Below are 22514 nucleotides of genomic sequence, written 5' to 3'. Positions count from 1 at the left end.
TTTTACTCCATACATTTTCCCTGACACCCAAAAGAATTCGTTACATTTTGAAAGGAAAATGGTCCAATTCACTCACTTATCAAGATAACATCCCTGGTCAGCACCTACTGCCAGTTTTCTAAATATAAGTCGGAGTGTTGGAGTGTGCCCCTGGCTATCCGTAAATAAATAAAAAACAAGAAAATTGTGCTGTCCGGTTTGCTTAATATAAGGAATTTGAAATGATTTATACTTTTACTTCTGATACTTAAGTATATTTGAGCAATTCCATTTACTTTTGATACTTAAGTATATTTAAAACCAAATACTTTTAGACTTTTACTTAAATAGTATTTTATTGGGTGACTTTCACTTTTACTTAAATCATTTTCTATTAAGGTATCTTTACTTGTACTCAAGTATGACAATTGAGTGCATTTTTCACCACTGAGCATTGGATAGCATGAATAAAGGCAAATCACCTGGATCGAATGTTATTCCCCCTGAGGTATATTTAAAATGAGGGAATCAATTAGGTCCACTATTGCTCAAAATTATTAACACAGCCATTCACAAAGTTTCATTTGGAAGAGATGTGAAAACAGCTCTAAGTTTTGAGTCGTTATTTTAAAAAAGATAGTGAGAACACTGGGTGTCATCCTTATCACCCCTTATCATGTTTTATTTACCACTTTTTCTCCCCAATTTCGTGATATACAATTGGTAGTTAGTCTTGGTAGTTAGTCTCTGTAGTTAGTCTCGTACAACTGGCGATTGTGTCAGCGTGCATGCGCCCGGCCCGCCACAGAAGTGACAAGGACATCCCGGCCGACCAAACTCTCCCCTAACCCGGACAACTCTGTGCCAATTGTGTGTTGCCTCATGGGTCTCCCGGTCGTGGCTGGATGTGACACAGCCCGGGATCGAATCCAGATCTATAGTGACACTTCAAGCACCGCAGTGCCTTAGACCGCTGCGCCACTCGGGACTTTCGCCCCCTATCTTTGATTAAGACAGATATTTAACTGTTTTCCAAAATGTTGTCGTTTCGAGACTTACTTACCCAAATTGGTCCACACGGACCAAAGCAGGTTTATTAAAAAACATTTATCCTAGGATAACCTCAGACTATTACATATCTTAAATGTTTAATCAGAAACAACAGCTCCTCTGGCTGTTTCATCTGTCAATGCAGAACAAGTTTGTGATATAATAGAATGGTCATATCTCTGGTCTGTCTTGGAACATATGGGAATTGGCTCCAATTTCATTAATATGATTAAAATACTATATGCCAATCCCTCAGCCATAGTTATAAGAGGCAATATCTGCGCCGTTCAGAATCACTAGAAGCAGCATGCAAGGCGATCCAATTTCTCCTTTGGTGTTTTTATTATCTATGGAACACCTAGCCCAGGCCATTCGTCAATCGAATGAAATAACACCAATTTCCCTCAAATCTACTGATCATTTCAATATACGCATATTATATTTTACTATATCTAGACAATGTATCTCAATCGTTCCCAAACGCATTGAAGATCATAGGTAAATTCAGCTTAATCTCAAATTGTAAAATTAATCTAACCAAATCTGCCCTACCCCGATGGAGTACTCCATCTCTACTTATGGAATCCCAATTGTTTCCCATTTAAAATATTTGGGAGTAGATCTATTCCCTTCCTCAGATAAAACCATTGCCAGAAACTTTAGCAGAACGCTTAAATCAATTAAATCCTACCTCACTAAATGGACTAACATCCCAGTTGCTTTATTTAGTATTTATTTTTTAATCAGCTGTGTAGTGTTAGTGCATAAACCAGAACTTACAACCCTTGGTGTCCCGAGGACCGAGTTTGGGAAACGCTGGATTAGCAGGACAGAAAAATTGTAAAAATCACGCACTTATCAAGAGAACGTCCCTTGTGGTTGCACTAAGTACTAAATGAGGAGTGCCAATAATTATGAAACCTTGATTTTGGTTAAATTTATTTTGTATTAAATAATTGAATGATTTTAGTTGGTTCCATTGAAACATTAATAAAGTACAGTATTTCTCACATGTTGGTATTTTGAGTTTATCTCTATAATTGTTTATATTTGTTTAAGCATTGTTTGTGCATTGCCAGTCAGGGTGCCAGTAATTTTGGAGCCCACTGTATATATATATACAGTATATATAGTGTGAACAGTGGTGTAGTGCGATTTTATTTGTAGGTGAGGGAGCAGATTTAAAATTATATTACACCACTGTTCACACTACAGTGGGGGAAAAAGGATTTAGTCAGCCACCAATTGTGCAAGTTCTCCCACTTAAAAAGATGAGAGAGGCCTGTAATTTTCATCATAGGTACACTTCAATATGACAGACAAAATGAGAAAAAAAAAGATCCAAAATCACATTGTAGGATTTTTAATGAATTTTTTTGCAAATTATGGTGGAAATAGTATTTGGTCACCTACAAACAAGCAAGATTTCTTGGCTCTCACAGACCTGTAACTTTTCTTTAAGAGCTCCTCTGTCCTCCACTCGATTCCTGTATTATGGACCTGTTTGAACTTGAGTTATCAGTATAAAAGGACACTGTCCCCAACCTCAAACAGTCACACTCCAAACTTCCACTATGGCCAAGACCAAAGAGCTGTCAAAGGACACCAGAAACAATTGTAGACCTGCCAGGCGGGAAGACTGAATCTGCAAATGGTAAGCAGCTTGTTTGAAGAAATCAACTGTGGGAGCAATTATTAGGAATGGAAACACCAAGACCACGATATTCTCCCTCGATAGGGGCTCCCGCAAGATCTCACCCCGTGGGGTCAAAATGATCACAAGAACGGTGAGCAAAAATCCCAGACACACGGGGGGACCTAGTGAATGACCTGCAGAGAGCTGGGACCAAGTAAACAAAGCCTACCATCAGTAACACACTACGCGCCAGGGACTGCGAAATCCTGCAGTGCCAGACGTGTCTCCTGTTTATGTCCAGCCCGTCTGAAGTTTGCTAGAGAGCATTTGGATGATCCAGACGAAGATTGGGAATGTCAGATGAAACCAAAATATCACTTTTTGGTAAAATTCAACTCTCGGGTTTGGGGACAAAGAATGCTGAGTTGCATCCAAAGACACCATACCTACTGTGAAGCATGGGGGTGGAAACATCATGCTTTGGGGCTGTTTTTCTGCAAAGGGACCAGGACGACTGATCCGTATAAAGGAAAGAATGAATGGGGCCATGTATCGATGAGTTTGAGTGAAAAACCTCCTTCCATCAGCAAGGGCATTGAAGATGAAACGCTGGCTGGGTATTCAGCATGACAATGATCCCAACACACCACCCGGGCAACGAAGAGTGGCTTCGGATGAAGATTTCAAGGTCCTGAGTGGCCTAGCCAGTCTCTAGATCTCAACCCATAGAAAATCGTTTGGAGGAGTTGAAGTCTGTGTTGCCTTCAGCAGACAGCCCAAACATCACTGCCTTAGAGGAATTCTGCATGGAGGAATGGGCACAAATACCCAAACAGGTGTGAAAACCTTTGAAGACTTACAGAAAACCGTTTGACCTCTGTCATTGCAAAAAGGGTAATAACTAAAGTATATTGAGATAAACTTGCACAATTGGTGGCTGACTAATACTTTTTTGCCCACTGTATATATACTGTATATATATTATACCAGCTGGGGCTACAAAATTGTGGGCTCCAAAAATTGTGTATTACCTTGATAACGTTCCTATTTGTAGGTTGTAGATGTAGCCAAATTGAATAGCCTGTGCATTATAGAGAATGCATAAAATGCATCCTCAATGCAACTTTATGCTTATGGCCCCCACACATTGTCTACAGACAGTTTTGAATTTAACTACCTCAATCACAAAGTTAGGCATAGGTACACTAATTTAAAAACAGGCCATCTCACTGCAATTGTGAATGATAATTCTTCAAAAGCTGCAGCTTCATGCCAATCATTTTGATTGTCTCAAGTCGTGTGCATACGAAATATGCATTTGATCTTCTTGAATTACTGTTTTGTGAGCGAATTAGGAGCCGATGGGTTAGAGTATACTTTAGGATTTTGGCAACTGTACTCTACTTCCCCAGAATCAAATCAATGTTATTTGTCAATGCGCCGAATACAACAGGTGTAGTACTTCAGTGAAACGCTTACTTTACAAAGCCCTTAACCAACAATGCGTTTTAGGAAAAATAAGTGTAAAAATAAAAGTAAAAAATAAAAGAAAATAAAAAGAAACAATAATTAAAGAGCAGCAGATAAAAACAAACGTACGATGTATATATAAAGGGTACCGGTACAGAGTCAATGTGCGGGGCACTGGTTAGTCGAGGGGCGATCTGAAGGTAATATGTACACAGTAGGTAGAGTAGAGTAAGTTTTAAATGACCTAGCATAAATAACACAGAATAGCGCAGTGTTAAAATAGGAGGAGGTGGGGGTGGGGGGGGGAATGCAAATAGTTCTTGTAGCCATTTGATTTAGCTGTTCTCAAGGAGTCTTATAGGCTTGGGGTAGAAACTGTTTAGTAGCCTCTTTGACCTAGACTTGGCACTCTGGTACCGCTTGCCATGCGGTAGCAGAGAGAACAGTCTATGATTAGGGTGGCTGGAGTCTTTGACAATTTTTTAGGGCCTTCCTCTGCTTGTATAGAGGTCCTGAATGGCAGGAAGCTTGGCCCCAGTGATGTACTGGGCCATACGCACTACCCTCTGTCGTGCTTTGCGGTCGGAGGCCGAGCAGTTGCCATACCCAGGCAGTGATGTAACCATTCAGGATGCTCTCGATGGTGCAGCTGTAAAACTTTTTGAGGATCTGAGGACCCATGCCAAATCTTTTCAGTCTCCTGAGGAGGAATAGGTTTTGTTGTGCCCTCTTTATGACTGTCTTTGTGTGCTTGGACCATGATAGTCTGTTGGTGATGCAGACACCAAGGAACGTGAAGCTCTCAACCTGCTCCACTACAGCCCCATCGATGAGAATGGAGGCGTGCTTGGTCCTCCTTTTTCTGTAGTCCACAATCATCTCCTTTGTCTTGATCACGTTGAGGGAGAGGTTGTTGTCCAGGCACCACACAGCCAGGTCTCTGACCTCCTCACTATAGGCTGTATCATCGTTGTCGGTGATCAGTCCTACCACTGTTGTGTCATCAGCAAACTTAATGATGGTGTTGGAGTCGTGCCTAGCCATGCAGTCATGAATGAACAGGGAGTACAGGAGGGGACTGAGCACGCACCCCCCGTGTTGAGGATCAGCATGGCGGATGTGTCGTTACCTACCCTTACTGACCTCGTCAGATGAACTTTTTATGTCTCTGTGTCCAGTATGAAGGAAGTAAGAGGTAGTTTTGCAAGTCAATGCTCACTAGCGTTAGCACAGTGACTGGAAGTCTATGGGTATCTGCAGCTAGCAGATACCCACAGACTTCCAGTCTTTGCGCTAACACTAGTTAGCAATTGTGCTAGTTAGCAACTTTCTTCAAACTGCACGCATAGACATAAAAAATTATATCTATGAGTTCATATGACTCTGGGGAAGTAGATTAAGGGCCCCATTGACAAAACCTGAAGTATCCCTTTAACAAACGATTAGCCTTTTTTGTTTCAATCAAAGCATGTACCTGCCTAGTGAGTTTTGGCGCATGAGCTCTGTTGAGTTTTGGCGCATGAGAATTTGACTTCAGCTAACCTAATGAGTATGACTATTAGGCATAGGTGCTGAAAGGACAGTGCCAGGATAGCGCAATGATCTTTAAGAAGTTGATCCAACTTGTGGTGGAAGGATAGCTCGGCCATTTGGACAATTCTGGAATAAAGAACAATAATTTGCAGTAGACCTGTAGCCTAGTAGGATTATAACTACTGTGTGGTATAGCTATTTGTAGGCTATAGCCTAACGTAAATACAAATACATATAGCTTAATATCATTGCACTGTTTGCGAGGAGCGTTATTGTGAGTTACTGTTTGCGTTGTATTGTGTAGCTTACATGCTGTTTCATAAATACACTTTGATTTGATTAGCTTGAACACATGGTTAAAATATACCTTGTTACAGAATAAAAGAAAACATAAATTCATATAATTTATTTGCATAGATTAAACATGATATCAAATCAATTGACCAAGTAATAAAGATAAATCATTACTATGTAGAATTTCAGGAAATTCATTTTAAAACACCCATAAAATCAATCTTTTGGTGTGGTGTATTCATGCATCTCAATAAATGATAACCTAAATGCATTATTACCTCCAACCTGGCCCAATTCACATTTCCAATTGCCCACTCTGACATACCAAGCTAGAATATCTCAACCAATAGCCAATGTAGGCTAAATATCCCAAGCAGGGCTACAGCAACTTCCAGAGAGGATCAGGCTCCTTGGGCTTTGCAGTGGCCACTCTGGTTTGGGTGTCCTCGGTAGAACGGTGTCACCGTAGTGGTTACATATCATTCTGGGTTCCACTGCGCGAGAGGGGGCTCGTGGAGTTTTATGAACATTACGACAGACACACAGTGAATTTAGATTTTTTTTTTATTCAACGCTATTTGGCCCAACTGGTCGGGCCTCCAAAGTGAACACACATAGCCTGTAGTTCTTCATCATTCTTGCCACCGCCAGCGGGAAGATGGCGAAGAAACCACCATTTACGATATCTACCTCTAGGCTGCTACACATTATTATTTGGTTTGTCATTCAATCATTTTTTTATGGAATTTTAGTGGTAATGAAATATTATTTATTTTGAATTAATCAGAATACATTTTACAATGTTCGTTCTCACATTTTTAAAAGTGAGGGAGCTCTGCTCTTCCGTGCTCCGGCATCACCACACCCCTGGGAAGGACCAAGGTAAGTGGAACAGAAATGGAACTGGACAACAATGTGCCTTTTTTCAATGAACATCGGAGGAAGGCATTATTAGCCCACTTTCAATCAACTCTCGTTTTGTGTTAGACCACTGTCAACACACTGAGGGAAATAGGCTCTGTCAGTCAGGATATTACACATGGTTAAACGAGGATTCTCACACTATGTGCTAACAAGTTTAAAAGTCACATGCACAAGTACAGTGAAATGCCTTTCTTCCAAACGAAAGTCTGACTTTCACGTTCACCTGCATACATACAGTTTGCAGATGTGGGTTTTTAATTTAATTTTGTGTGTCATACAGTCTAGAATTCAGGATGTGGTTTTTTTAGTTGTCACATCCGCAGTGTAAGATTGTGTAGTGTGTTGACTGTGTGTGATTTCACACACACAGGACAGAACTCTGAATCTACAGTGTCTTCAGAATGTATTCACACCCCTTGACTTTGTCCACATTTTGTTGTTACAGCCTGACTTTAAAATTGATTAATTCGAGATTTTGTGTCCCTGGCCTATACACAATACCCCATAATGTCAACGTGGAATTATGTTACAATTTAAAATGAAAAGCTGAAATGTTTTGATTCAATAAGTATTCAACCGCTTTATTACGGCAAGACTAAATAAGTTAAGGAGTAAAAATAGGCTTAACAAGTTACATGATAAGTTGCATAGAGTCTCTGTATGCAATAATAGTGTTTAACAGATTCAACCATAAAGACCAGGGAGGTTTTCCAGTGCCTCGCAAAGAAGTGCACCTATGGTAATTTGGGTCAAAATGAAAAAAAGAAGACATTGAATATCCCTTTTGAGCATGATGAAGTTATTAATTACCAGTGGCATGCCGTGGGCCTGGGGCCTGGGCCTTCAGTGAGGTCCTACACAGTCCCACCCGAATTAATCCACCTCTTATTACCATCATTATGATGCCATGGCTCTAGACACTATACATTTAGACAGAAACGCAGTATAACCAGGCGTTGTGTCACCTTGAAATTGACATTTTTATTCAGAGAATTGCAGGGGAAGAGTACAGTTCAACTAATAGGCAAGAACATAGTCGAGTGCAACAGAGTTATATTAATATTCTTCTTCTATCCATTTCTGGTCCACAAACTTTGAGCTTTAAGTCCAAAAAATTAAAAATACAGTGTGTTCACTAAACAGCGCATTGTCGCACCCAAAGCAGTTTCACCGTGATGATAAAGACACATAACTATTCACTGAAAATAAAAGAAAGAAAACAAATAATTTGCAACAGGCTATTTGCCATTTTATTTTGTTAATATATAGGCTATTTAATATTAACGAAATAAAATGCGAAACATACATACACATTTAATAAAAAATAAAATGCATTGTATGCCTACTCACCAAAGACTGATTATTTGAACACAAAATCCTTCCTCCTTTCTTTCCTCAAGAAGACTTCAATGACTCTGTTGTACAGTCTATCTGTGCGTTTTAGTTCCACCAATAAGTCCTTTTCTATCGACATGGAGGCTAATGCTGAAAGCCGAGTCTGTCCAGTAGCATTTCTGGAATACGTTTTGATTCGCTTTAAGGCCGAGAATGACCGCTCGACAGAAGCTGTGGACACAGGGATAGTCACTGTCACACATGCCAATGTGTAAAGTTGCCCCATGTCCTCATTCAGATTTTTCTGCTTAAGGAAATCAAGGAGATCAGAGGGACTTTTCCCTTCAAAATCAGTCATAGCATACATTACAGTCAGTTCTGTTTTTAGCTTGGATAGGTCGAACAGTGTTCTGTGACTCTCTGTTAAGCTGGAGAAGGCTGTTTGCGGGAATTTTTTCCGGTAGGTCTGAAAGTGCYGGGGGTCCAGGAGGGAGAGAAACATAAATTTTTCGTGGTCTTGAAACCTGTTTCGTATCTGGCAAAGAATGTTGTCCAGAATATTKCTGTGGAGTTGTTGGTAGTATGTGCGAGGGTCTCCTTGTGCTGGGCCTCTGCGTGCGCTRGGTGAACTTGAGATGCGCRCTGTGTCATCGTAGATTTGACTGAACCTGCGCCTCTCTCGCTCAATTGTGTCACAAAACTCGTTCACCCTTGTCAGGCAGAATTGTACATCCAAAGTTTGTTTCTGTAGAATTCCAAAAAGCACATCCGAATAATAAAAAATCCCATTGAATGTTTCAAGCAAAAAACAAAACTCAAAATCATCCAAACGTGCATTAAATCCATCAGCCATAAGCACAGTATCCCCGTCATGGTCATCATGATGTTCCAGTAAGTGGTTAAACAGCTCCTTTAGGGCAACTCTCTTTTCAAAGACTGCATTGACCAATCTAGATGTATATTGCCACCTCGTTGGTGCAACCTTAGGAAGACGACGCTTGCAGATGTCATCCAGCAGTTGCGTGCGCTTAGGGGATCGTGAGAAAAATGCTGCAAGGCCATTGAGGTTGGCAAAGAAGACCGTGCATTCTTTAAGCTTTGAGGCTCCTTGAGTCAGTACTAAATTTAGTCGATGTGCATAGCAGTGAATGAATAAGGCCATCGGTGCCCTCTCCTTAACTTTAGCCTGCACCCCATTGAGTCCAGATGCCATGACTGCTGCGCCATCAAAACACTGTGCCACAACTTTWTCCAGACTACATTCATTTTCCKCCAAGAAACGGAAAATAAGAGCGGCAATGTCATCAGCTCGCTTGCCACTTGTCACATCTTCAAATCGGATAAATCGCTCCTTGACTCCTGTGTCCGTCACATAACGCAGGACGAGTGAGAGCTGTGCTGCATTTCCCACATCTGTTGTCTCGTCCACCATAACAGCAACAAAGRGAGCTTTTTTAATCTCCATTTTGATCTCTTCTCCCATCACTTCAGCAATAGCATAAATTAGGTCATTTTGTATTTTGCCTGACGTCCCAATGAACACTTTGTTAGTGGACAGGTGGTATTGTAAATCTGTGTTGCTTTCAGAAAGAAAAGAAAGAAGCTCCACGTAGTTCCCTTTGTTTGTGGAGTCAGCACTTTCATCGTGTCCCCTAAATGAAAGTTCCTGTTTACCCAAAAACATGACACAATCAATGAGTCTTTTCAATATTTCCCTATTTTTCTTCACCTTTTCATTGTGCAGCTCCGTTGCCCTTGTTCGTTGAGCTGTAGATCCACTCGGGTGTCCCCAAAAGTTTTCAAAAGCACCATTGCTTGTAAGTGCCCAGCCGTACTTTGGTGTCTCGTTGCTGCCTTGGTTAGACAACTCAAGTTTGCAAAGCCAGTGTGGCTCCAAACACCAAATCGATCACTTGCAAATAATAGGCATTCCCAGCAGTACAGTTTGCAGTGCTTCTCGGAGCCTGCGAGCCATTGATAGCGCTCGTAGTTGGAACTTTGAAAGTGGCGAACGAACCCCTTTCCCGCCTGTGACAGGCTTTGTAGCGTCGGCGTCGGGCGACCTCTCCTTACAATGTCTAACTTTTCTTGAAAAGTTCGTCTTGAGAATGGCGTTATAATTATATCCTCGACCAAATCGATATCTTCTCCTCCTTCCGCCATTGTGGGTTGAAAAAACAGCTTAGTAGTACGCGAATTAATTCGTTTATCAAATTCAGTTTCCTAGTTCTGAGGTTCTGCCCATAGGACCTGCCTCTCAATATTGGTAATCCAATCAAAAGACGYGCACGCACTACGCCTGCTAGCTGGCTCCTGTGTAACACTGGAGCCAGCCAGCAGGCGTACAATAGCCAACTCTAAAGCTGATTGGTTGACACTAAATTTTAATTTCCATTCACTTTAAGCTACAAGCGCCCGCACTGTTGATTCTGAAGACCTGAGGGCAGATTTTAGACCCCTGGCAACACATGATGGCTGAATATGATTGGATAAAAGATCTAACATAAAGACCAGCCCTCCAAATCTCAACCTGGGGCTGGAAGCAGTGCAACCAAGAGGAAAGCTATGAAATGAAGAGTATAACTCTTACTCTGGGGAATAATTKAATACATATTTGTGGGAAAATATATTTAAAAATTATATATATTCTGATGATGTTTAGGCCAGCAGAGAAGGCCTTGCTGGCCCTGACGGCCCACCACTGTTAATTACACTTTGGATGGTGTATCAATACACCCAGTCACTACAAAGACACAGGCATCCTTCCTAACTTAGTTGCCGGAGAGGAATGAAACCGCTCAGGGATTTCACCATGAGGCCAGTAGTGACTTTAAAATAGTTAGAGTTTAATGGCTGTGATAGTATAAAACTGTGGATGGCACAACAAGTTTGTAGTTACTCCACAATATTAACCTAAATGACAGATTGACGAGAAGGAAGCCTGTACAGAATGCATACAGTATATTTTTTTTAAATGCATCATGTTTGCAATAAAGCACTAAAGTAAAATTGAAAAAAATGTGGCAAAGAAATGAACTCTATGTCCTGAATACAAAGCGTTTTGTTTGGGGCAAATCCAACACAACACTGAGTACCACTCTTCATATTTTCAAGCACCAGGCTACATATTTTCTTAAAACTACATTGTTGGTTAAGGGCTTATAAGTAATCATTTTACGGTAAGGTTGTATTCGGCGCATGTGACAAATATAATTTGATTTGATCATGTTATGGGTATGCTTGTTATCGTTAAGGACTAGGGAGTTTTTTAAATAAAAAGAAATGGAATAGAGCTAAGAACAGGCAAAATCCTAGAGGGAAACCTGGTTCAGTCTGCTTTCCACCAGACACTGGGAGACAAATTCCCCTTTCAGCAGGACAATAACCTAAAACACAAGGCCAAATATACACTGGAGTTGTTTACCAAGACGACATTGAATGTTCCTAAGTGCCTCGTTACTGTTCTGACTTAAATCTATGGCAAGACTTAAATGGCTGTCTAGCAATGAACAACCAACTTGACATAGCTGAATAATTTTTCTAAGAATCATGCGCAAATATTGTACAATCCTGGTGTTCAAAGCTCTTAAGAGATTTATCCAGAAAGACTCAGCTGTAATCGCTGCCAAAAGGGATTTTAACATGTATATACTTAGGGATGTGCATACTTATGTAAATGAGATATTTCTGTATTTCATTTTCAATACATTTGCAAAAATGTCTAAAACAATGTTTTCACTTTGTCATTTTGGGGTATTGTGTGTAGATGGATGAGAAAAATAATTTAATCCGTTTTGAATGTTCCTTTGTTTAATGCTATTGCCAGGGAGTTCACACATTATTTAACCCAATGAAGTCTTTTTGCATAAGTATGTTGAGTAATAGACTTTCTTGGCAAGATCTCTGGATGTTTTGCGCTGTTGAAGTGGTTCCCACATAGTCCTTCTTTGGGACTATCTGGTTGCATTGTGTGTGTGTGTGACTGTGTCCTTTCCTGGCCTCTTTCCTAGCCTCAACTGAAGTTGGTATGGCAACTGCTTAGCATCTGACAGCAAGGCGCAAGAGAGGGTAGCTCCCTGCCATCCAGGATCTCTATACCAGGCGGTGTCAGTGGAAGGCTCTAAAAATGGTCAAAGACTACAGCCACCCAAGTCATAGACTGTTTTCTCTGCTGGGACCAAAAGGCTCCTGAACAGCTTCTACCCCCAAGCCATAAGACTTTTTAATTTTATTTTTAATTTCACCTTTATTTAACCAGGTAGGCTAGTTGAGAACAAGTTCTCATTTACAACTGCGACCTGGCCAAGATAAAGCATAGCAGTGTGAATAGACAACAACACAGAGTTACACATGGAGTAAACAATAAACAAGTCAATAACACAGTAGGGGAAAAAATTAGTCTATATACATTGTGTGCAAAAGGCATGAGGAGGTAGGCAATAAATAGGCCATAGGAGCGAATAATAAACATTTAGCAGATTAACACTGGAGTGATAAATCATCAGATGATCATGTGCAAGTAGAGATACTGGTGTGCAAAAGAGCAGAAAAGTAAATAAATAAAAACAGTAAGGGGATGAGGTAGGTAAATTGGGTGGGCTGTTTACAGATGGACTATGTACAGCTGCAGCGATCGGTTAGCTGCTCAGATAGCAGATGTTTAAAGTTGGTGAGGGAAATAAAAGTCTCCAACTTCAGCGATTTTTGCAATTCGTTCCAGTCACAGGCAGCAGAGAACTGGAAGGAAAGGTGGCCAAATGAGGTGTTGGCTTTGGGGATGATCAGTGAGATATACCTGCTGGAGCGCGTGCTACGGGTGGGTGTTGTTATCGTGACCAGTGAACTGAGATAAGGCGGCACTTTACCTAGCATAGCCTTGTAGATGACCTGGAGCCAGTGGGTCTGGCGACGAATATGTAGCGAGGGCCAGCCGACTAGAGCATACAGGTCGCAGTGGTGGGTGGTATAAGGTGTTTTAGTAACAAAACGGATGGCACTTTGATAAACTGCATCTAGTTTGCTGAGTAGAGTATTGGAAGCTATTTTGTAGATGACATCGCCGAAGTCGAGGATCGGTAGGATAGTCAGTTTTACCAGGGTAAGTTTGGCGGCGTGAGTGAAGGAGGCTTTGTTGTGAAATAGAAAGTCGATTCTTGATTTGATTTTGGATTGGAGATGTTTAATATGAGTCTGGAAGGAGAGTTTGCAGTCTAGCCAGACACCTAGGTAGTTATAGATGTCCACGTATTCTAGGTCGGAACCGTCCAGGGGGGTGATGCTAGTCGGGCGGGCGGGTGCAGGCAGTGAACGGTTGAAGAGCATGCATTTGGTTTTACTAGCGTTTAAGAGCAGTTGGAGGCCACGGAAGGAGTGTTGTATGGCATTGAAGCTCGTTTGGAGGTTAGATAGCACAGTGTCCAAGGAAGGGCCGGAAGTATATAGAATGGTGTCGTCTGCGTAGAGGTGGATCAGGGAATCGCCCGCAGCAAGAGCAAAATCATTGATATATACAGAGAAAAGAGTCGGCCCGAGAATTGAACCCTGTGGTACCCCCATAGAGACTGCCAGAGGACCGGACAACATGCCCTCCGATTTGACACACTGAACTCTGTCTGCAAAGTAGTTGGTGAACCAGGCAAGGCAGTCATCAGAAAAACCGAGGCTACTGAGTCTGCCGATAAGAATACAGTGATTGACAGAGTCGAAAGCCTTGGCCAGGTCGATGAAGACGGCTGCACAGTACTGTCTTTTATCGATGGTGGTTATGATATCGCTTAGTACCTTGAGCGTGGCTGAGGTGCACCCGTGACCGGCTCGGAAACCGGATTGCACAGCGGAGAAGGTACGGTGGAATTCGAGATGGTCAGTGATCTGTTTATTAACTTGGCTTTCGAAGACCTTAGATAGGCAGGGCAGGATGGATATAGGTCTGTAACAGTTCGGGTCCAGGGTGTCTCCCCCTTTGAAGAGGGGGATGACCGCGGCAGCTTTCCAATCCTTGGGGATCTCAGACGATATGAAAGAGAGGTTGAACAGGCTGGTAATAGGGGTTGCGACAATGGCGGCGGATAGTTTCAGAAATAGAGGGTCTAGATTGTCAAGCCCAGCTGATTTGTATGGGTCCAGGTTTTGCAGCTCTTTCAGAACATCTGCTATCTGGATTTGGGTAAAGGAGAAGCTGGGGACGCTTGGGCGAGTAGCTGCGGTGGGGGGGGCGGAGCTGTTGGCCGAGGTTGGAGTAGCCAGGTGCAAGGCATGGCCAGCCGTTGAGAAATGCTGGTTGAAGTTTTCGATTATCATGGATTTATCGGTGGTGACCGTGTTACCTAGCCTCAGTGCAGTGGGCAGCTGGGAGGAGGTGCTCTTGTTCTCCATGGACTTTACAGTGTCCCAGAACTTTTTGGAGTTAGAGCTACAGGATGCAAATTTCTGCTTGAAAAAGCTAGCTTTTGCTTTCCTGACTGACTGCGTGTAGACTGCTGAAAAGTTAATCAAATAGCTATCCGGACTATTTGCATTGACCCCATTTTTTTGCACTGACATTCTTACACTGGCTCTGCACACTCACAGGTCTCTACCCAACCCACACACTCACACATACACAACATTCACACTCTTCACATACAGTGGCTTGTGAAAGTATTCACCCCCTTGGCATTTTTCCTATTTTGTTGTCTTACAACCTGGAATTAAAATGGATTTTTTAGAGGTTTGTATCATTTGATTTACACAACATGCCTACCACTTTGAAGATGCAAAATATTTTTTTAAATAAGAAATCAGACAAAAAACAAACTTGAGCATGCATAACTATTCACTCCCCCCCCAAAGTCAATACTTTTAGAGCCACCTTGTTTAACAATAACAGCTGCAATTCTCTTGGGGTATGTCTCTATAAGCTTGGCACATCTAGCCACTGGGATTTTTGCCCATTCTTCAAGGAAAAACTGCTCCAGCTCCTTCAAGTAGGATGGATTCTGCTGGTGTACAGAAATCTTTAAGTCATACCACAGATTCTCATTTGGATTGAGGTCTGGGCTTTGACTAGGCCATTCCAAGACATTTAAATGTTTCCCCTTAAACCACTCAAGTGTTGCTTTAGCAGTATGCTTAGTGTCATTGTCCTGGTGGAAGGTGAACCTCCATCCCAGTCTCAAATCTCTGGAAGACTGAAACAGGTTTCCTTCAAGAATTTCCCTATATTTAGCGCCATCCATCATTCCTTCAATTCTGACCAGTTTCCCAGTCCCTGCCGATGAAAAACATCCCCACAGCATGATGCTGCCACCACCATGGTGTTCTCGGGGTGATGAGAGGTGTTGGGTTTGTGCCAGACATAGCGTTTTCCTTGATGGCCAAAAAGCTTAATTTTAGTCTCATCTGACCTGAGTACCTTCTTCCATATGTTTGGGGAGTCTCCCACATGCCTTTTAGCGAACACCAACTGTGTTTGCTTATTTATTTCTTTAAGCAATGGCTTTTTTTCTGGCCATTCTTCCATAAAGCCCAGCTCTGTGGAGTGTACATCTTAAAGTGGTCCTATGGACAGATACTCCAATCTGCGCTGTGGAGCTTTGCAGCTCCTTCGGGGTTATCTTTGGTCTCTTTGTTGCCTCTCTGATTAATGCCCTCCTTGCCTGGTCTGTGAGTTTTGGTGGGTGGCCCTCTCTTGGCAGGTTTGTTGTGGTGCCATATTCTTTCAATTTTTGAATAATGGATTTAACGGTTCTCCGTGGGATGTTCAAAGTTTCTGATATTTTTTTATAACCCAACCCTGATCTGTATTTTTCCACAACTTTGTCCCTGACCTGTTTGGAGAGCTCCTTGGTCTTCATGGTGCCGCTTGCTTGGTGGTGCCCCTTGCTTAGTGGTGTTACAGACTCTGGGGCCTTTCAGAACAGGTGTATATATACTGAGATCATGTGACAGATCATGTGACATTTAGATTGCACACAGGTGGACTTTATTTAACTAATTATGTGACTTCTGAAGGTAATTGGTTGCACCAGATCTTATTTAGGAGCTTCATAGCAAAGGGAGTGAATACCTATGCACGTACCACTTTTCTTTTATTTATTTTTTTGAAAAGATTTTTAAACAATTTTTTATTTTTTTTATTTCACTTCACCAATTTGGACTATTTTGTGTATGTCCATTACATGAAATCCAAATAAAAGTCCATTTAAATTACAGGTTGTAATGCAACAAAATAGGAAACACGCCAAGGGGGATGAATACTTTTGCAAGGCACTGTACGCTGCTGCTACTCTGTTTATTATTTATCCTGATTGCCTAGTCACTTTTACCCCTACCTACATGTACATATTACTTCAACTACCTCGTACCCCTGCACATTGACTCAGTACTGGTATTCCTTGTAAATAGCCTCATTATTGTTATTTTATTGGGTTACTATTTCCTTATTTGATAGTTTATTTTGCTAATTACTATTTATTTTTCTTACTTTTTAACTCTGCATTGTTGGGAAAGGGCTCGTAAGTAAGCATTTTACGGTAAAGTCTACAGCTGTTTGATTGACAGTTAGTCTGTGTGAACGCAGAGAGCAATTGCCACTTTGACGTTTGATGTATGCTACCACAGTCGTATTGTCTGTCCGGATGTGACAATTCCAAAGGCAAGGCAGAAAGTGTCTCGGAGAAAGGGACATTGTCAACCGTTTACTGCTTTTCCCTCCTGAACTGCACCCCAACCAGTGAGTGACTCGTCTGTCGTTACCACCCTCCTTATTGACACTACTCCTAGTGGAGTGCCAGGAACGAAGATCGAAGGCCTCTTCCAGTAACGGAGAGCCAACAGACAAGTTGAGGTCACAATTATCTTTTGATTGACTGTGGACAAGACCTAGCGCTGGACTGCACGTGCGCGCCAGTCCTCTGGTGGTGTTGGAGCAAATCGTCCTTTCATTGTATTTTATTGAAAGGGGCAGAGTTAAAACACTGGGATAAGGAAGAGGGCTAGGTGGCGACTGACAGTTTCTCTTCCTGCCTCGGCTACTTGAGAAAGAGTTGGGGAGAGCTGTGGCACAGAGGGCACTCGCGGGTAAAGTGGGCTCCCTCTGTCTTCCTTGTGAGCAAACGCATAGAAATTAGTCGCTGCACAAAGAGAAGGGTTCCAGGAGCACCCGAGAGGTAGCAGGGCAGGACACTGAGTGAACTGTTGGTTGCTCCTCTCTGCCACTGGGGCGTACTTGCATGACGCCTTCGCTACATACGAGGTGCGTGGTGATGAGCGTCGTTGTACAAAATAGTCTTCAGAGATTGGATCGTCTCTAACCAATCAGAGTATCAAAGCCAATGCCGAATTTTGCCCAATCCATCGGTTTCTGGGACCAATCAGACAGTCAGAATGTGTCCGTTTGTGTTCTAGAAGGTTCGGGGAGGGAGTCAAATCCAGACTCATTGCGGAAAAGAAACAAACATTTGTGGGCGTAGTGTTTGGCAGGAGCAGTCTGCGTAGACAGGCAATGGGCGTACCCCTAGGTCAGGCGCCCCTTCGTTCCTACAGGGGAATCAGCTGGGCGGGACCTCAATGCGACTTGGACTGTGGGTCTGCAGCCTGCTGGATCTCTGGTCACTCAGTTAGTACTGGCGCTAGTAAACTGCCCCTCTATCTGATGCGGAGCCTCGTCCAGGGGGAGCGTGGAGACCAGGTCGCCACGATTTCCGGATCTACCGGGCAGGTTATGGTAAGGCCAGTCTTGCCGCATTAGCGAGCCTGTTTCAGGCAGTCTCATGGACCAGCTTACCGCGTGGTGGGACCTGTTCAGTTAGTAGGCACAAAGCAACTTAATGCTAGACAAACTAGACGGCTAGTGGCATAGCTTAAGCTAGCATGGGCCGGTACAAAACTTGCAGGCCTCGTTAGAGAGCTGCCTGAGCATGTGTGTTTCTCATGGGGTACGGCTGTCCTTTATAACTCCAGGAGAAAGGCATTGCTAACCACTCATGACTCAACGCTTTACCATGAGGTGTTTGTGTGTTTGTGTTAGCTAGCTAGTGTTCACCAAGTGGGCTAACAGCCTAGCTAACGCTAGCTATCACACGGGGCGAAGCATGCTAGTGTGGTTAGCTCGCTTTCCAGAAAGCTAGCCAAGTTACCTTGTGCCTTGCGGCGTGGGCTAACCAAGTCTCAGTAGCTAGCTGTGTGACGCTAGATACCACAGGAGACGAAGCTAAAATGTTCCTTTCGGTGAGAGCCGAAATACTGTACTTGCTCTTGGCGGCATAACCTCGCGGCACACCTGTAAACAGTTAAGCTAGAAAACAGGGATCAAGTTGTACTGAGAGCTTCCAGAGAGAGTGCTCTTCACAAGGAAGAGAAGCGAGAATTTCCAGAGGGTGGGCAAGTGGCACCTTATAATGTGAGAGGCTCCCCTCTTTTGCCATTCGACCTGTCTGTCTCTACCTGAATTTACCCTTTTTTTTCGTTAACTCTATGCACACACACTGGACTCTACCCACACACTCACACATATTTACACTGACACCGCAAAGCACACACACACACACACACACACACACACACACACACACACACACACACACACACACACACACACGCTTCATACAACCCACACACATAACATGCATACTGATGCCACACACACACTTTCACACTCACTATATACACTGCTGCTGTTGTCTTATCTATCCTGTTGCCTAGTCACTTTAGCCCTACCCATATGTACAGTACATATCTACCTCAATTACCTCATACCCCTGAACATCAAGTCAGTACTGGTACTCCCTGCATATAGCCATGTTATTTTCTACGCCCTATATATAGCTATGTTATTTAAACTTTTTATTTATATTTGTTATTCTCTTTGTATTTATTCCTTGTGTCACTATTTATATTTTTTATTATATTTCTTATCTTTAACTCTGCATTGTTGGAAATGGACCTGTAAGTAGGCCTTTCAGTGTTAGTCTACACCTGTGGTCTACAAATCATAACATTTGATTTAATGATAGTGGTGGAAAACACTGTCTCAGGCACCGCTCCAGAATCTCCCATAAGTGTTCAGTTGGGTTTAGATCTGGTGACTGAGATGGTCGTGGCATAGGATTTCATTGTTTTCATGCTCATAAAACCATTCAGTGACCACTCGTACACTGTGGATGGGGGCATTGTCATCCTATGGGGCATAGCCATGGTAGCCAAAATAATGGCCTGCCCAGCATTTTTATACATGAACACCAAGCATGATAGAGATGTTAATTCCTTAATTAACTCAAGAACCACACCTGTGTGGAAGCACCTACTTTAAATGTACTTTATATCCCTCATTTACTCAAGTGTTTTCATGATTTTGTCAGTTACCTGTAGTTCTCTCTGACATAATTTTTACTTTGCTTGGCTCACGTTGATGATGTCAGAGCTGTAAACCAGAAATATGAAACAAAGGGAGTAGTCCGCATGGAACAAATTAAACTGACGGGTTCCTGTACGCAATGAACTCTGACCGGTGTGTGTGTGTGTGTGTGTGTGTGTGTGTGTGTGATACACTGTGACAGAATGTGTTGACAGAGGAGGAGAGAGAGAAAGGGGAGAGGATAAAGAAAGTTTATACAAGACTTTTATGACTTTATTCATACTTTTACAAGCCAACTTTGTCAAACAGAAAGCAGTAACAAACCCAGACACTGTGCTCGCCAAGGGTTTCTACTTCACTTACTGGCACTACAGTCTCCTTTTCACCTCATTTAGCACCTGATTTCCTTAACAAAAGGCAGTAGGTGGTCCAGGTATGTCATGACATAGTATAATTGGGGGGGTGGGCCTTTCCTCTTTTGTTCTCTATTGCTTGTCTATTGTACCTCAAGCGAGAGGGGAGGCCGATGACATCACGGATTCCCATCAGACTAACTCATTGAATGCCCTACTCCTAGAAGTTTGCCGTTGTCTAAAAAAACACTATTTTGCTCAACTTGTTTTTTTACCGTTCAGTGTGTGTACTTTACTGTATTTATACTTGGGATATCGCTTTTCAACTGTGAAAGTTTCAACAACAATTGCTGGAGGACATCTTTAAACATTATACTATGATTATAAATCTGAGCCTATTCGTTTATTGTAGTGTCACATATTTCCACAAAGGCTGAGCACTATCACAAAGTGCCAGATGCATTCCATTCCAGGCAGTCTTGGACTGTTCATGTCAATGTTTCTCCTTCATTAAGCAGCAATGGTCGCCCGCCCTGGAAGTAACAGAATTATAAATCATGTGGAAGTAATGGGGTCATCTTTTATGCTCCCACTATGGCCCAGACAGCAGGAGAGGTTCAACGGCACTCACAGACAGACAGGAAGTGACTTATCAGCAGGCTTACGAATCCACTGCAGAGTTGATGGAATATTTAATCATGGGTAAGGGTAAGCAATCTTCCCGTCTACAGTAGTTAGCATTGACTGCTACAGACTCCTAGCTAGGTTGTTATTGTAAAAGAGAACTGAATGTGCTCCCAGAAAGAGACCATTCTTTGGTTACACAGCTACCATGTAGTTACATGTAGTTTAATTTCATGCTGTAATTGTATATACAGTGCCTTCAGAAAGTATCAATACCCCTTGACTTATTCCACATTTTGTTACAGCCTGAATTCAAAATGGATGAAATAGATTTTTTTCTTCTTCACCCATCTACACACAATACCCCATAATGACGAAGTGAAAACGTGTATTTACACATTTAAGCAAATGTATTGAAAATGAAATACAGAAATATCTCATTTACATAAATATTCACCACCCTTTTGCTATGACACTCCAAATTGAGCTCCGTTGCATCCAATTTCCTTTGATCATCCTTGAGATGTTTCAACAGCTTGATTGGAGTCCATCCTGTGGCCAATTCAATTGTTTGGACATGATTTAGAAAGAAATGTGTCTATATAAGGTCCCACAGTTGGCAGTGCATGTCAGAGCAGAAACTATACCATGAAGTCCAAGGAACTGTCCGTAGACCCCCGAGATGAGGCATATATCTGGGGAAGGGTATAAAACAGTTTCTAGAATGTTGAACGTTTCCAAGAGCACAGTGGTCTCCATCATTGGGAAATGAAAAACAAAGTGTGACTACGTATGTAAAGGAGGTATTGCTATATTTAATTTCATATACATTTACAAACATAAGTCAACGGGTGGGAATACTTTCTGAAGACACTGTAGCTACACTGTAATTATACTTGTAATGTCTTTAATGTATCTTTGTCAACACTTTAGTGTGTCATGTCTTCCGGTCTGTGATAGTGCTGAGTGATTATCAAAAATGCTGGTTATTTTAGTTTTTTCATCAACTAATTGACCAACATCAGATCAGTTATTTGAATTATATTTGTTCGTTTTTTTTCTTCTGTGAGCTCAACGCGCAGTTTCTCTAGAGATAAATAAGATAAAGTCCGAACTGTGTGATATACAGTAGTAGGGAGTTGTAGGCTCCAACAGGCCAATATTAGCAGAAAACCTGATAATTAACTACAATGACCATAATCCATACCTTCTACTTGTCCGGTCTGTGTGGGGCAGACACAGAGAGGAAGAGAAGAAACAGAAAAACACACAATATCGCTACCTGAAAATGTATGATCTAAGTGATTTGATAGTTGGTATTCAGCAGTCAGCAGTTACTTTGAAGAACTACAAAACAGTGATTTTATCAGACACCATAGGCAGCAGCTCTATAGAGATGAGATTACGATTTGGAATGAAGTAATGGCCATCAAATAAAACAAATGTAATATACACAACTGAAATATTTTATTAAAGTAATGTGAGTAAATGATGGTTAATAAGTGATAAGCAGTAATGGGCAGTCACTACCATACAATATTCAAACCACGTAATGCATAGTGCATCTAATGTTTTTTTTTTTAAATAGTCGAACTGAAACCGAACCGACCTCAAAAAAGCACTTATCGCTCAGCACTAGTCTGCGAGGCTCTTTGTCTGACTTGGTTATTATTTTTAATGTTGCTTTTAATCTGTGAAGTGAATTCATGGCCGCCCCTCTACCCAATATTTAGTTTGGGCTCTTTTCGCTGGAAGTACTTGCATGCTTGTAATGTTCTAATATGTTCATCCCTGGTTCTGCTGTTAAGTCCTGTCAAGTCTTATAGCACCGCCTGTATTCTTGGACGAGATTCTAAGACTGTCCGTTACTGCTAACAATTAACTGCACTGACATAGGTACTACTCGAGTTTGCCAAGCAGTTAAAATGCAGTTAAAAACACCACACACACACACACACACACACACACACACACACACACA

At 42.0% G+C, this 22514-nt stretch overlaps 2 protein-coding genes across 7 annotated transcripts in view; one reads left to right on the top strand and one right to left on the bottom strand.

Annotated features, from left to right (window-relative positions):
- Positions 1-22514, top strand: part of LOC111974314 (G protein-coupled receptor kinase 5) — a 77284-nt gene that overhangs the window by 39480 nt on the left and 15290 nt on the right. The window contains exon 1 of one of the 6 annotated variants that reach the window (XM_024002033.2): positions 20484-20611. The exons of the other annotated variants lie outside the window; for them this stretch is intronic. Within the exon in view, the coding sequence (XP_023857801.1) occupies positions 20593-20611 (19 nt within the window). The 5' untranslated portion in view covers positions 20484-20592. Of the gene's footprint in view, positions 1-20483; positions 20612-22514 lie in introns of those variants that run through there. 6 annotated transcript variants of the gene reach the window in all.
- Positions 8128-17948, bottom strand: LOC139028754 (zinc finger MYM-type protein 1-like). The gene is made up of 2 exons (XM_070446837.1): positions 17828-17948; positions 8128-9970 (listed from the first exon to the last, which is right to left on the bottom strand). The coding sequence occupies exons 1-2, from the start codon at positions 17946-17948 to the stop codon at positions 8247-8249; spliced, it is 1845 nt and encodes a 614-aa protein (XP_070302938.1). The 3' UTR covers positions 8128-8246.

Source organism: Salvelinus sp. IW2-2015, linkage group LG15, assembly GCF_002910315.2.
Source record: "Salvelinus sp. IW2-2015 linkage group LG15, ASM291031v2, whole genome shotgun sequence".
In the NCBI taxonomy this organism is placed as follows: Eukaryota; Metazoa; Chordata; class Actinopteri; order Salmoniformes; family Salmonidae; genus Salvelinus; species Salvelinus sp. IW2-2015.
The sequence above is the reverse complement of the archived record's forward strand: the minus strand, read 5'-3'. Positions and strand labels throughout refer to the sequence as shown.